Source organism: Nestor notabilis, unplaced genomic scaffold, assembly GCF_000696875.1.
Source record: "Nestor notabilis isolate BGI_N333 unplaced genomic scaffold, ASM69687v1 scaffold14383, whole genome shotgun sequence".
NCBI classification, from domain to species: Eukaryota; Metazoa; Chordata; class Aves; order Psittaciformes; family Psittacidae; genus Nestor; species Nestor notabilis.
In genome coordinates this window covers 39,973-56,079 of record NW_009920683.1, presented here as the reverse complement: position 1 = coordinate 56,079, position 16,107 = coordinate 39,973, and the positions used below count along the sequence as shown (strand labels likewise).

Genomic DNA, 16,107 nt, shown 5'->3' with positions numbered 1-16,107 from the left:
ACCACATGAGATTCCTAATTTCACTTGGCCCAAGGACCTAGCTGAACAAACTGGGAAAGATTATTCCTTACAAGTGAACTATATTGGGGATCTATGTTCCTTGGTTTTGTTTTTAATAATTTATATTAGACTCGCACACTAACTCACAATTTAATAACACATTAAAAACCACAGTTTGTTTTACCATAACATTGTAGATAAGTTAATAAAACACTATCATTTACAAATGGCTCACTCCAGTAGTTTTTAACGTTACTCCAAATACATCACAGCTGGTCCTTGCAATCACATTTTCTATATAAAAATCAGCTAAAACATCAAGGAACTTAAAAAGGTGTCCTCAGATTCAAAGGATCCATACTTAGCATCAAAAGAATATTTCATTATAACACAAGATTACTTACTAGGCTCAACAAGCTCAGTATTCAAGAAAACTGTAATGACAACTTCTATAAGATTCCCATGTAGAAAGAACAAAAAAGGACATAAACAACAGGGGTAAAAAAGTGATAATAAGAATGGAAATGGTTATTCCTCTTGCAACAAAGACTAATTTTCAGAGCGAAAAATGAGTGAAAACGATATAATGGGTCATAGTCTTACTGAGTTCTTATAGGAAGACAGATGTAATCTAGCCAGGAAAAGGGAAGGAAAGGGAAGGGAAGGGAAAAGAAGGCAAGGAAAGGCAAGGCAAAATAGTCCTGTGCAGATGAAGCAACAAATGTACACCCAGGCACTGAACAGCAGAAACACCTAAGTGGCAAAACAGGATGTAGGTGGAGAAATCACTTCAGCAGCTAAACAGATCTCTGCAGAAATAATTGGTTTGAGTGCAAAAACTGACTGTATATTGGAAGAGCTATCACGGTTTAAAGAGCGTAGGTACAACCAATGTCCAAGAATAATCTGGTTACCTGTGTAAAGACAGGAATGTTTCTGTCATGTTTATTAACATATTCTATTAATTTTTGTTTCTGCATTTTAATTTTGTGTTTCGAGAAGACCTATTTTTTTGTTTTGCCAAATTAGTAAAGTGAGGAAGAAAATGTTACTTTTTTCAGGTAATATTTTAGTTCATATATTCATCAGAATAAATACAAGACAAGCATCTCCATTTCTGGAAGGATATCCCTTCTTCCTAGTTGCTAATTCTTGCTGAGCAAATTGCAGTAAAATTATACCAATGAAAGTGAATGTTAGAGATTATACTAACATGGAAGAGTTTCCCTAGAAGTATGAACTAAGGATATTCTTCTATCTAGAAAAAACTGTACTGCATGGAGTTGTTCTTCCTAGAAGAATTGTAGTTAACAGGGAGAACTTCAGAGAAATTCAGTTTCCTATCTGAACTGAATGGAAGACATTGCTAGGATGACGCACCTGGGAATAGGGAAACAAGGATAAAAAGAAGATAAGAAGATGATCACCTGGAGTATGGAAATTAAAGCAGAGTGACATGGAAAGAAGAAGGAAGCACAGAAATTCCAACTCTTACTTCATTGTGGAGAATGTGCAAAAATAGGCCAAGCTCCTCAATTTGAGCTGAGATGCAGAAAGAAAAAGCTCTCAGGCTTCATTGTAGAGAGGGAAATGAGACTGTACTCCTCCCTGTAAGTGCCATAGCGGAATACCAAAAGATGTCCACCACAGAAAATAATGACATGCAAAATCTACATAGAGACACAGGAGCTTTGGGATTGAAGGACTGGGTATATTACAATAGTATCAGATAAGTATCCAAATCTGTAGGCACCTGGTTGAACTGTGTATCTTTCTGAGGATCAAATTTTTTAATATAAGCACTAACGGGATTTTCTGGCAGAAAATTGACTAAAAGGAACAAGGGTAAACGTTGACAATTTGATAGTCAGTTTCACAATGGACAAAACTAAGGCTTGGTTACCTGTGGCCTTTGAAAAATAATGATTATTTTTACATCAAAGTAGCACTAAGTAGAAGTAAATTTGTCATTTTCAGGGAGTCTCTGGTACCCAAGTTCTCTGGTTCCACATTGGCAGAGTAGAAATGTTCTCAATTGGTATGCTGCATTTTGGCTGGGATTGATTTACTAATGATCACAATGTATCCTTTTAAAATCAATTTATTTTAGGATTTTTTAAGTTTTATTTTAAATAAGATTTGAAGTGCTCCAAAATGCTGCTTTATTATAGTATTTATTATTCTCCAATGGGATTACAGTTTTGAAGTAACTGTAACTGTGAGAATCGTAGAATCAACTAAGTTGGAAAAGACCTTTAAGATCATTAAGTCCTTTTTGCTTTCACAAGTACTATAACCAAAAACTTAATGCTGGAAAAACTTGGATTCTTTCTAGATATTAATTTCTTCAGAGACCCTTAAAGCCGCTGACCACTTTTTTTGTCAGCAGCAGTAACTGAGAATTAAAGCTGAAGAAATTCTTGTGTTATTTGGAGATCATTGACCAGGCTGTGTAACTGTTTTGGTCTGCAGATAAACTATGAACAAAGACTCTCATGTTTCTACTTGGGCTTTGGGTGAAAGTAGAAAATCGTACAATCTGCATGGTAAATCTGAGCAAGAAGATTTACAGTAGAAAAACATGTGTGGTAAGGAATAAATATGCTGATTCTGGAACAATTTAATTGAAAGCGGCAACATTATTATTCTGGGAGCCAGGAAATGAGAGTGATGGAATCTATGGAGCCACAACTACCAAAAGGACATACAGGGAACATAACTGTAAGCAAAATTAACTTTTTCAGATTCTCATATTAATTTGTTTATGAATTTTATCTGAATGATATAATTCATTAATATTATTTGTTAATAGTGTCTGCTATTTAATATTTCACTTGGGGCTTAAAAAGAACCAGTGTGTTAGCAAAACTCCAGTTAGGAAGTTGCATTATGTGTGGTTTGTACACCTCATGCAAAGAAAGCATAGACTGGTAAAATGTGATAAAAAGGCTTTACCAGCACATATGGGATAATTGCTACATCAGCTATGTATGGCAAACCCATAAAACTAAGAAATCTTTCCAAACTATGCAGCCCAGAAACACCAGTTCTATGCTGCACTATCAATTCTTCTACTCCAGTATCAGTTGTCCTCTGTACCCCATGCATTAAAAACGTATCTGCCGCAAATTTTACAAAGGTTGAAATCTTTATGATGACTGGAAGCAACTATGTGGAAAACCGGCAAAAGGAATAAAAGATGAACAGATGAGAACAGTACAGATTGGTAGGGACAGGACAGAAGGGATCTCAGCTTGGGATATAGGCAAAAAAATGTGTATACATTTCTCTCTACAACCTGGGGCGGGAGCCAAGGTTACTGATTCTCACTGCTCTTATGCTGTCAGCAAACACGTATGAAGCACACCAACAGTGACGTTCCCTACCTCCTGGTGCCAGTCCATGCAGCGCTATACCTTCTACTATTGTTTGCTACTACAGTAGTTTAGGTGTCCTATATAGCAGATACCAAGTTCTTATGGTAGCTGCTGGCCTGACAGAGAGCCAGTAGGATCCCACGTTATGGAATTCCTGCTTCTTTTCAGCTTGCTCTTTTTAAAAGCAAGGAATTTATACTCTCAGACCTCACACACAGAAATATAACAGATGTAAATGAAGTACTTCACAGTTTTAAAATTCCCAAATCAAAATCCTTTATGTAGCTTTGCTTTAGCTGTTTTGTGCATATACTGTATCATTTGCATGATCACATCTTCCATCTTAAGCAGCGAACAAGAGCATAAATGAGAGCTGTATAAAGGATGCTGCCATCCATAGGACTCCTACTTTCCTGCTTTCGAATATATGTGAGAAATGCAAAGATGTTTCATTTCTCTCTCTGTACCAACTTTATCAGGATATACAGATAAAGGGCAATAAAAATAGTGTGATGGAGGAAGGAGATGGACTGATTAGACAATGAGCTTGAGACAGGGAGCAATGTATTAAAAATTGTGAAGGAAAACAGGAGAGAGTAAATAGTCCAAGTGGAAGCTGGGACTGATCAGAGTTTCAGCAGAGGAAACTGTTCTGGAATATTGGACTCTCTTGCTTTTTCTGTAGAGTTCATGCCTTTTCACAAAAGCTCATGTGACTTCTGAATTCCCACAGCTCCAAGCAAATTCAGTGGGTACCTTTGCATTGAACAAATACAGTATTTTCTACGATCTGAAGAACTCTGACAAACTGAGTCCTAGAAGTCTCAAACTGAGCAATCAAAATTAAATATTTAAGTTTTCTGGCGTTAAAATGGGGACAATACCAACCCTGACTTAATTCAGGGTATAAATGCAGATGAAAATAAATTAATTCTTTTATAACCAAGATAAAGTATTTAGTAAACACTCAGATGCAATGAAAGTAACAAATGTGTGAGTGAATTAGTAGTTATATCTCGAGAGTGAAGTTTGAGAAAAGTGCAGTGAACGACAGACAGGGCCACACATGGGATAATGAGGAAAACAGAAGAAATTCATTAGCTGTTTACACAGTGATTACTGTCTGCCCTGTGTAGTGATTTGCTTTGTTATCCTATGGAAAAATATCTGATCAGAAAATGAAGGATTGCCTTTTAATGAAAATGCAAAAGAGAGCTAAGTTAGCCTGCTTAAAATTTTGGCGTTTACTAACTTGAATTCACTTAAGTGAGTTTTTATGTGTTCAATAAATATTATGGTAATTGCTAAATAAATAATTTATATTAAATGCAAGGTAAATAAGATGCTAAGTAAATAATAGATGCTAAACCTAAAAATATAACTTTAAATATGACTGAATTTTGTTCTCTTTGCTTAGACATAACTTGAAATAGGTAAAGAGAATGGTATGAGTCAGGAGTGGGGTCTCAAGTTTAAGTTGTCTTTAATTTCTTCCTGGTCTCTATTAGGTAGGCTTGATTACAAATGCTTGAGAAAGGCAGAGGAGAGAGAGAAAGTAATTCAGGAATACCTTCCTAATACAAGTAGAAACTTTATAAAAGGTTAGAGCAGCAAGCTATGTGCTTAAAGTATTATTCATGCTGCCCTGAGTCTTGTCTGTGTTTCGCTTATATAATTACATTTCTTTGCACATCTACCACTTGAACAATCCTGACCCAAAATCCAGGTCCAAATTTGAGTTTCTCTGGTGTTACGTGCCCATGTCTTACTCTGCTTATACTTACATGTTCTCCCTAATCTCATTTACATTCCTTCCCCCTGCGTATCACAAAGCCTTCTAGCAGCATATACCAGCATGATCAAAACTGATAGTTTCAAAACACTATTTTTTAATAGGTATAAAATAAATTGTAAATTTTGTACCTATTGTTTGCATCTAGTAACTAGAGCAGCTAAGACTAGAAAGCAATCTTACTTGAGCAGCTTTCTCATGCTTGCTTTCTTATCTTTCCCATGCTTGCTTTGTTATCGTTCCCATGCTTTACATCGAGGTTTGATTTTTTTATCAGGGTATATACTAAACTCAAGAAATGCTATTTAAGGCACTCATGTATGGTGAAGACAGAATACTGCTTAGCATGGCAGTATAAGCTATCCATTTATACTTTCCCTTCCAATTTTTTCTTTATTACTTTACAAACATCTTTCTGTGTTAACCATTCTACCAACTCAGGAGTACCACTAGCTCATAGCACTAACAAACACATACAGAGTTGCAGTTGAGCATACAGTGCAGGAAGACAGATCAAAGCTAAGTTTCACAATTCTCTAACTTTCATTGCTTATAACTGGCATTCTAAAAGAAATTAAAGGAATTGTAAAGAATGCATTTTAAGTAGGGGAATAACTAAGTAAACACTAAAAAACATAGTCAAATGAGAAAATTCATTAAGCTGATAATAGTGATACGAACCTGGGGAAAATTATGCAAGCATTAGGGAAAAAAAATTGTTTTCTCTTCCCTCCAATCTACATCTGAGAAACTACAGCCCTTTACTGGTTGTGTAATCAGAAGTATTTTATCAGTCTGGTCGTATGAGAATTTTCTGTTCTAACTAGCAAACTCAAAAGTTCAGAGAAAAATTGAACAGGAATTCAAACTTTTAGATGAAATTCCAGAAGTTCTGACTTTTGTCCACCCCTATCACCTAATGAATACACAAAAGGAAAAACTACATCAACAGACTTATGTATAGAGCCAGCCCATATGGAATTTCTAGAGACTTCAACACAGGATCCAAGTAGGATCAGCCTCTTCTGCACCAGCTCTCCAGACAGCATTTCTAATTTCTGATACAACTATACAAAATTTGCAGTCAAATAAATATTTATAAAGAAAATATCTGTTCTTTATATCTTACTTGAGTTCTTGTGAGCTTGTGGCCAGCATACTTCGAATGCTTTTATCAGCCAAGGGACAGCCAGATAAACTGTAAGACATGGCAGGACATATAAGTAAGTTAATCTTCTCATTAACTGAACACTCCCAAACAAACACAACATAAAAATTAAAAAGTAAAAGTTTGTAATGCAGAAAAGCGATGGGGCAAGTGCTGTAATATTGAATTTTGTAATATAGTTAACCCTCTGAATATATTTAAGTATCAACATTACTTCCAAAATTACATACTGTAAATGGTCTTTTGTTTGTTTGTTTCTCTATGAACTAGTAAAATGTAACAAAAAATATTTGAGATTCCTGGGTTAACTACTTAAATGCTTAAGAATACTTTGGAAATTTTAGTAATCTATTTAAAAATAAAAGACGTTTATACAACACACAAATTAGCATGCTTTTAAGATCAACATATATTACTCAAAGGGTTAACACATAGTTCAACGTTTTACTTTGACAGCATTGTTGAGGTAAGCTGAAAACAATAAATTGAAAAGACAGAATCCACCATGAAAAAAATGAAGTCACACCTTCTATGTGAGGCGTAATTACCAGTCACATGACCACTCCCATCACACCCTGGTGTTGGACATCTGCCACCAAACAAAAACAAAAACAGCCAAAATAGTAAGTATGATGTTTAAAAAAAACTTTTAAAAGTTTCATTGTTTCCAGTTTAGCTGCAATGACTGCAAGGGGTTTTAAGCATCCTAATCGAAAAGCTGCAAAATGAACAGGTTTAAATGAAAATGGTGTCTCAATACAATATAGCATCATTAAGAACAAGCAAATACACGTTAGCTTATCACTTTACTTAACTGGCACTTTGAAACATTTATATGCTGCAAATGTTGCATGCTCATACTGCAAGGCGTATATGTACTCGTTTGTTTAAAAAAAGACAAAGAGAGAAAGGTTAAAAGGAGAAAAATAATTTCACCTCACATTATGCTTACGTTATTAAATCCTTTTTGCTCTCTTTGCATTGAGGGTATTTGGGTTTAGGACTTGGGATAGTAACTTCACCAGGATACCTTCTTTCTTCAAGCGCCTCTTGGAAAGGATCCAAATCTTCTGGCTACAGGTAAATATATACATATTAGTTTTAGCTAGATGAGGCTGCAACTTACACAAAATAATGCAAAGCAGAGTTATCAGATGTTATCACCTTCTTTGTCTTATTCTGCCAGAGAAATTGAAATTATTTTGTATGATTTCACATATTAAACTTTTGAACAATACTTGGATATTTCAATGAAGACTTAACAACAGAGTGTGGAATATATAGCTTGTTTATCTTGAAAAGAAAAAAAGGTAAACCAGCTTTTTCTACAGCTGTCATATTATTTTGCTTTTAAAAGAACCAGTATTTTTTCTAAACACCTAATACAGTATCTTATGCATCAGAAAGCAATCTTAAATAGAATTTTTAATGGTTTAGAACATCTCAAAGATGAAATAGGATCAATCTTAACATCTACACACAGAATCTCAATCTGCAGCAAACCTCAATGGATCTGTCTGGCAAAATAGAATTATATAATTTGCAATTAACTTCAATGATGCATTCCGAAATACAAAAGCCTCTCTTTCAGGACTGAAGTGGCTGAATGCATTGATTTAGCAATTCCTGAAGATGGTGCTATAAACACCACAGCAGAAATAAGGAGTTCTTGCTCTGAAACAAGCATCCTGGTTTACCTCAGATTTCCTTGATAGTGACAATTATCCTTCTAACTTCAGTGAAATTAATAGCAAAACCATAATTAACAGCAAAGCTAGAATGCATTCAGTGTATCTAGTGAAAATGCCACTTTTCTATATGTTTCAAAGTTGCTGTAAGTAGTTTTATGTTTTAATCAAAATTGGCAAGAGACGTGCTACACACAAATGATTAGCCTAATTTTCTGTTATAAACCAAGAAAAAAACTGAGAGCAAGCTCTAGAAGTCTCCAAAGAGCTAAACTACATTGAGTGCACGATTGTGAACTGCACAGTGGATATGGGTTAAAACCTGATGAATAGAAGCAGCAACACAGAATCTTGTCAACAGACCTCTTCAATGCCCTGGCTATTCTAAGCTTTGAAAAGTAAAATAAATTCACTAACGTATTTTCTTTATTTGCCACTTCTTTTTAAGGGGTTTTGCTGTTGTCTTGGTATTATGAATTGAAAAGTAAAACTGATTTCTCATATACTTTCTTTGTATTCTTGAAAGAAAGTATTTCGTTAATACAGGCCCTTTCACAGACAGAGCTATCAGTAGTGTATAAGTAATCTAGAAGATTAGCTGAAATAGTTGAGAGCTTACATTATACTCTGCTGCTTTTGTTTAAATTGATTTCTAAGTAATACATGCTTTTAAATACTCAGCACATCATTTATGGTTTCCACATTCAGGAGAATATCTTGTCTTGAGAGCTGATTATCCCAGTATTGCACAGTTATGTCAACTTGCTTATACAGAGAAATGTAATCTGGATATAGTGAAATGTTTTTACTGCAAAAAATATTTGTTAACAAGATGATGCTGTTAGAAAACATGATTCACATTTATGGTTCAAATGTTGTCTTGTGGAACTTAGTCACAGATCAGACGTGTGCCAGCATGATATAGTCCTAAAGATTAACCAGCAGAAAGTCCTTTTTGTATAAACCCACCATTTTAATCACGTATTAATGTTTTCTCCTTCCCTCCAAATTTCAGAAATGTAACGAATTACCAAAATCAGATTGCAACAAGAACTAATAGATGAAAAAGACATACATTAATCTCTTTGGAATCATCTTCATCTATCCTAGTGGGCTTCATTTTAGTGTAGTCCACTGGCAAGTCCCAACAGTCACCCTCATTCAGTTGGTAACACCGGTTATTCATCACGGCTTGCCGTTGCGGGGACATTGGCTCCAGTGGTGTCAAAATGGTACAGCAACCATCTCGCTGCCTCTGCTTGTTCATGCTCAGATCTAGCGTCCCATTTTCATCGACTTCCATATCAGGATTCTGTTAAAATAAGAAAAATGCTGTTAATTCGGCTTCACACTAGCAAACTGTTACCTCTTCAATCTGACTGCCTAGCAGAATGATAAAAAGCTTTTCCATTCCTGTATAGATTGTAAGCATTGAGCCCTCTCCCACACATAGCATGATGCTGTTATACAACATTAATGCTGTTAAAGCAGATTTGTTCCTGAATGGCTAATCTGATGTTTGGGAGAAAAGGGGAGAGTCTTCATTATCCCACCTGCCACCTGGCACACAGGTGAAAAATTTGGAAAAAAAAGGAGAAATCTTTAAAGGTATTTGTTTTGTCATTATCTTTATGTTCTTGATTTGTTGTGTGACAGGTGAGTATCTATGAGTTAACATCTGATAATTCTTGTTTCCGGTTCTGATACCTGTCGGGGTCATGAGAGTAACAAAAACCAGCTAGCATTGAACAGTCTTTGTTTCTTTGTCTATTTACAGTCAATGCTTAAATAAATAATGCCAGAGAATTAAACAGGGAGGTAGGGTACTAGACCAAGTCCTTTTTGACACCATGTGCAGTGAGGAAATATATTCAGATTTCACAGTTCCTTCCCTGCAGATGTAAATGTTTTAACATTTCATGTATCTATCTTCATAATCAATAAATTTAGGTAACAGAATAATTGCAAGACTAATTGCACCAATTTCTGCAGCAGCTGAGGTGCTGTGAAACATAGGGTGAGTATGGGCTCTGGCTTTTTCTTTCATAGAAACAAACAAGGGTTGTGTATTATATTAGACAAGGAGAAATAAGATACCTTAAAATGAAGACAAATTTAAAAAAACCTAAGGACAGATAAAAATGCCCACAGAGAATCTCACTTCTTTTCAAAAAAGAAAAGCTCCATGAGAACTTGGGTTTCAAAACCAATGTGAATGCAACCGACTCCTCATATGTCTGGCAACTTTCTCTTCTCTTGAGTAACAATAGAGCTGCAGGGAAGCACTGTGAATACAAATCTCTCTTTCTGAATTACTGCCTTTTGTCAGAGCATATTTCTAATTGCTGCTATCCTGCTAATTTAATTTAGAAAATACTTGTTTATCTTCTCAGATTCATTCCTTCAGTCTCAATATAGGGTGACAACTAGGAAAGAGGGCCCTTCTGGTTTTGACACAGAAGATTTTTAGCATTTTATTCCAACTTTTTCCATTGCGTTGATATAGAGAACAATTGCAATTATTTACATGCCAGAAAGTATTAAATAAATTAATATAAAAAGCAGCATTTGAAAACAAAGTCACCAGTTATTCTGGCTTAAATCATGTTATTACTAGTACCTAGTGCTATGGGTTTAGTTCGTTATGAATGATTTAGGGGCTTTACAGGATGAGAGAAAGATATGTAGAAGATATCTTCCTTTGTCTATATGTAGAAGAACAGAAGATGTCTGCCAGCTCAAAAGCTCTTCTATAAGCACAATAAAAATGCTTTCGTCTGCACTGCATCTGTCTACTTAGCCATCTAGTGGTCTCGTATATGTAGCACCGTACTGTTTGCAGGTGCATGTTAAATACTCATTTCTGAACAGCTATCACAGTTGAAACAAAGTTTATAATAAAAAACAATCTTCTGACAAATCTTTAATGAATCATAATAGTACACTGTTTTTTCTTAATATATAAAACTTAACAACAAAATTCAATATAGCCATTTCATAATATACTGAGTCTCTATAAACATGCGGAAGATTAGTGATCCTGCACTAATGTTAAGCACATTTAAAGTCACCTGTACCAGAGGATTTGTTCATTCCAAATATATTATGCAGTGACTTAAGAACTGTGATATTACAGGCAGGCATGAAATTATAACATACAAGTAGCACAGATTTCTTTGTATTAGATCTTACAACCTTAGGTCCCATTTGTGACTTTTTAAAATGAAAATGCATCATTAAATCTTAATCCTTTCACAAAATGTATGAATCAGACTGTGTTTAGTAAAAAAATCAGTAGTACAATTAATACCAGTTGAGCAATCCAAACATCTTTTATAATTACAGATCTCACTAGTAAGAGACAAACTTAAAAAAAGGAGTACATGCTACCAGTATCATCGGTTTAAACCAATCAGGATTTCCCGAGACACTTGTGACCGATTTGCATCTCTCTTTCATTTTTTTTCCTTTTCTTCTCCCTGCTTTAGCAAAGCTGCCAGATTATGGTAATTTTGAGGAAAAGAGAGAGAAAAAAAAAACCAAACAAGATGTACTAAAGCTATTCTTCTATCTATCAGGGCCACATGGCAAGTGCAGTAAAGAGAAATCTTTATCAACAAACAGAATTACTAATTTTTACCCTCGCACAGAGATCCTGAGGCTTAGTGGAGAGGTTCTGAGGCATCTCCCTGCAGCGAGTGGAGAGATTCAGAATAGCAGTAGCAGCCATGTGTGCTGCCTCCATGTCATGAGTATAGTCAAAGCTGCTCTTGCTGCAGGTACTGCTGGCACTGCTGCCTCCACCACAACTCATATTGCTGCTGCTGCTAGGGGCATAACTGCTTGTTGTGCTGCTGGTTGGACTCGAATTCTTACAGTAGCGTTTAGCTGTGGGAAGAAATATGACAAGGATGACTCAAAAGAACGAGCATTCTGCATAAGTGAAGAGAAAAAAAAAATGCTGGAGGTGAAATTTATAATGAGCAACAGTAACTGATGCCAAAAAAAAAAAAAAAGCCTGCAATAAGAATGATGGCTGTATTTCTTGATTTCTGTCTGTGACTTTTATATGCTACATATATGAGTTTGTATGAAACAACCTCCTGTAAAAATCTGTATGATGTGACCATGAATCGTTCTGACAAACAGGCTGGATTTAGAAAATCATCAAAACACAGAAACACTGCTTTTACCCTGCATATATAGTCAGACAGAAGGTAGGATCTGCTTGGCTTATTCATTTTTATTAATGAGGGGCAACATAACACTATGGGACCTTTTCCTATTTACATGAGCAAATAATAGATTTAAGGCCTGGACTCCCTGGGTCTCCTGGAGATCAAGCTCACTGTAGGGCTGATGGGCATGGTCTCTGAGCCACAGTGCTACCCATGTGTCCTCAGTCATTCCATGCTTCCTAAAAGGTTTCTTCTTCCTACATCACAGGCAAATATTACAACGGTGGCCATCAGAAAGGAGAGAAACGTCATGGAAGAAGAAAGGTGATGGACACATGTGAGTTTTACCATGGCTTGCACATAGGCAGAAGTGGTGGCTGTATAAATGGAAACAGATATAAGTGGAATGTCCCCACCTTCAAACAACCTGAGCACCCTCAATTCTTCATAGAAACAATAAGGACCAAAGACACCCCTTCCTGCTCACACCAAGGACAGTGGCACTCAGCTCTACTCTGACCGACAGAGGCCACCCACGATCACAGGAAAGCCAAGGCCCTGACAAAGCTCTTTGAGCCTATCTAAACACAACACAGCACTGCTGCTGCTTCTAAGAAATGCTTCTTGCAGCCAAAGGTATTACAGCAATCATGGAAAACAGCCCTATTAGCCCACTTACTTCTCCAACCCTCTTCCCAAATAAATGGTTTTAAAAGTGTTTCTATAAATTGCAAGAAAGTGAGTTCATCTCCTAAATCTAAAAGTTTATGTATTTTCATAAAAAAATAAAAGTCAAGGTCAGAGGATACATACATGAATATTACAGCAACTACCTGCCCTTCAGATGGAAATGTATACTGCAGAGATCATACCTTATAGCACAGTATAACAATAACCAACTAGAATGCTGATTAGAGAGCTATACAAAAAAGGTCAGGCCCTAGCTAGTGCTCTTCCGTGATGGGCTCCATTTAAATGCCAGACTCCTCAGGTGTATTTGTCTGAGCAGACATACGTATAATAATCTGCTCCCATGAGCACAGCCCATTTGTGAAGCACGGGCTGCTTTGGTAGGCAGGCGGGGTTCAAAAGAAGAATCTGAAAGCAAAATATCTCTGCTAGAGTTTATGTCATCCTCTTTTCTCTAAAAAAAATAAAAAAAAATCACGGTGTTATTTTTACTGTAAAGGAAATAGTGTTTCACTTAATTCATAACAGATGGAGTTTTTTCAGGAAAGCCACATAATGCACAGGGTGTGATCTTTTTTAATGAAGTGAATGCTAAACATTCATCACATTTCTTTGTTTTGAACACATAGTAGCACTACTGTAGCAGAGTATCCACTAATAATAAAATTGTGAACTATTTCTTAAGAGTTTCATTATTAATATAGTAGTTAGTGGTGGTCATTGAAAATTCAGCATTTATCCATTGTTACTTTGTAATGATACCCAAGACACACAAGAATTTTCCTATGCTAAAGGAAAGAAATAATTGAATAATTCAGTTTCAACTGTGTTAACACAGCAAACACCCTGTACTACTGAACTTGTCAAATTAGAAATATCTTTCAAAATTCATATGAACAAATAAGACTTCTATCACTTGCCAAAAAAATGTTAGTCTTGTTATAGCAGGTCACATTTAGACAGACATAAGAGATATACTACATGGGAAATTATACATTTATGAGAATGTGTGCTAAAAGGGAGGGAAAGTGGCATCTATATACATAGGACTACCCATCAGAAACTCATGCAGGCTCTGATATGGGCTCCTCTGTGGCCTTGGTCAAACTATATTATCCCTCAAATTCATTTTCCCTATAAATAGAAAGTTGCTTCTAAAATTTAGTTGTGTTGTGATTCACTTGCAAAACACTTTGAAGATGTAAAGCACATTATATGCAATTATTAGCTTTAAGATTACCAATAATTTAGGCAAAACTTACTTAGAGAGAAATGGCCATGGTTATTTTAACTCTACTGTAGCTGTACATTTTAAGATGAGTCACATAACCCAGACTGTTCATTTCACATTATCTTTTCATGAGAAACAAAGATCATCCATTTATAATTAATTAAATCAAGTTGATCTCTAACAAAGGGAAAGCTGCACTGTTTCAATATCAGATGATTCTGCTTGATACATCACCCAACCCTTTGGCACCAGGTTTTGGAAACTGCTGTCCACCTACGCTTTGTAATCTGGAGTGAAACCAAACGTGGAGAACAGCTTTTCCCATTAAATAACAGACACAGGTCTAATCAGGTGCATACTCGAACTGGCTTCCCATCAGGCATGCCTTGGGACTGATTACACAGAACCTCTCAAAGTCTACACGCTCCTCTTGCTAAGTAACAATGGAGGAGTGGGAGAGATCCCAACAATGTAAAGGACCAAAGGAAGACACTTGGAGTAGGATGAAATTCTGCCCAGGCACCCTCATCCCAGTATTGCCTAAATACCAAATGTGTCATGTAAATCAGATACAATTTCAACACTTCTGACTTGCACAATACAGAGATTCATCTCACCTAACTTCAGATAATCTGACTTAGTCGTTTTAGACTTCCTACATAGGCAGTGAAAAAAACATAGGAACTTTCAGGCAGTGATTCACATGACCAGTATTAAGTACTTCAGGAGGAAATTGACTGAATAAGAGAAATGTGTGTCTTTCTCCTTAGATCTGAAAGGAGTGATAAGCTCAGATGTAGGTGCTGACATTAATAGAAGTCTGTGTATGGTCAGATGAATCCCACTCCTAACATTTTCTCAGCACTTTGATGGAAGGATCCAGGACTACTGGTGGAGTGAGAGCTCCTGACATCACCTGAGCAACTGAAAGAGTTGCTGTCTCCTCTGCTTGCTGTGTCCAGCTGTTCTTATCTCTACTGCTGTATGCCATAAGCCCAACATCCAATACACCATGAAACTAGTTTCAAAGGAAAAACAAGCCCACAAACACAAGAATTATCAGAGCATCCTACCCCCACAATATAAAATACGCATTTTCTGTTTTGTTTTTACTAAAGCTTACTGGTGAAAAAATCAAGAAAACAATCCAAAGGAGCTATTTATGTTCATGCCACTCACAACAAAACACTTATTGAACATATAATCCGTTACTATGATGATTAAAATACAGTGCTAGCTTACAATTAAAAAAGGACTGAGACATAAAGTTACTGATTTTTCATATCCATAGACTATTTGTTTCATATAGTCAGAAAAAACTAAAGTGCTGTTTACTTTCAAGTTTCCCCGAAACCTTAGGCTTACTTTCAGGTTTTTCAGGATAACTTTTCAGAACTAAATATGCTTTCATATAAACATGTTTTGCTGACATACATAATAGGTGTGCACTCTGTACCTCCATAAGGCCTTTAGTAGCAATAATTAATAACTTTTTTGCACAAAAATATGAAATCACCTGAAAGTACTGCAAAGTTTCTTGAGGAAAAGTGTGTCCTTTAATTGAAGATCCTCTTTATGAAGTCTCCTTCATATTCATTTATGTTAACTATCAGCAAAATCCTTGTTCCACTGAAAGTCAGTGCCAAAGCTCTGATGGATTTCAGTGTGCCCAGGATTTCACTTCATCATTCTATGAATTTAGCTGATTTTGAAACCCTTTGCCAATTGAAGCCAAATATGATGGAGTGTTTACAGAGTATCAAAGACATGAAACCTAAGGGTTTCATGAAAATCAAAACAAAGTATAAAGAGAAACGCAAATTAGGTCGCATCTCTGGGATTATGTACGCATGTCTGTCTGGACAAACAGCTCATACATCACTTGGAACCAGGTATAGCATGGCTCCTGCAGAGCCAGGGCTATGGAGCAAATCCATAGGGATTTAGCCTTCATTTGACAAACAATCTGCTCCAGCTATAATG

The 16,107-nt window shown here is 36.0% G+C and overlaps 1 protein-coding gene across 1 annotated transcript in view; it reads right to left on the bottom strand.

The window, feature by feature from the left end:
• Positions 1–16,107, bottom strand: part of MYT1L (myelin transcription factor 1-like) — a gene marked incomplete at its 5' end in the record, with an annotated part of 102,742 nt that overhangs the window by 50,617 nt on the left and 36,018 nt on the right. Inside the window, 4 exons of the mRNA XM_010010801.1 lie at positions 6,299–6,367; positions 7,290–7,411; positions 9,101–9,337; positions 11,666–11,913. Coding sequence (XP_010009103.1) covers positions 6,299–6,367; positions 7,290–7,411; positions 9,101–9,337; positions 11,666–11,913 — 676 coding nt within the window. The remainder of the gene's footprint in view (positions 1–6,298; positions 6,368–7,289; positions 7,412–9,100; positions 9,338–11,665; positions 11,914–16,107) is intronic.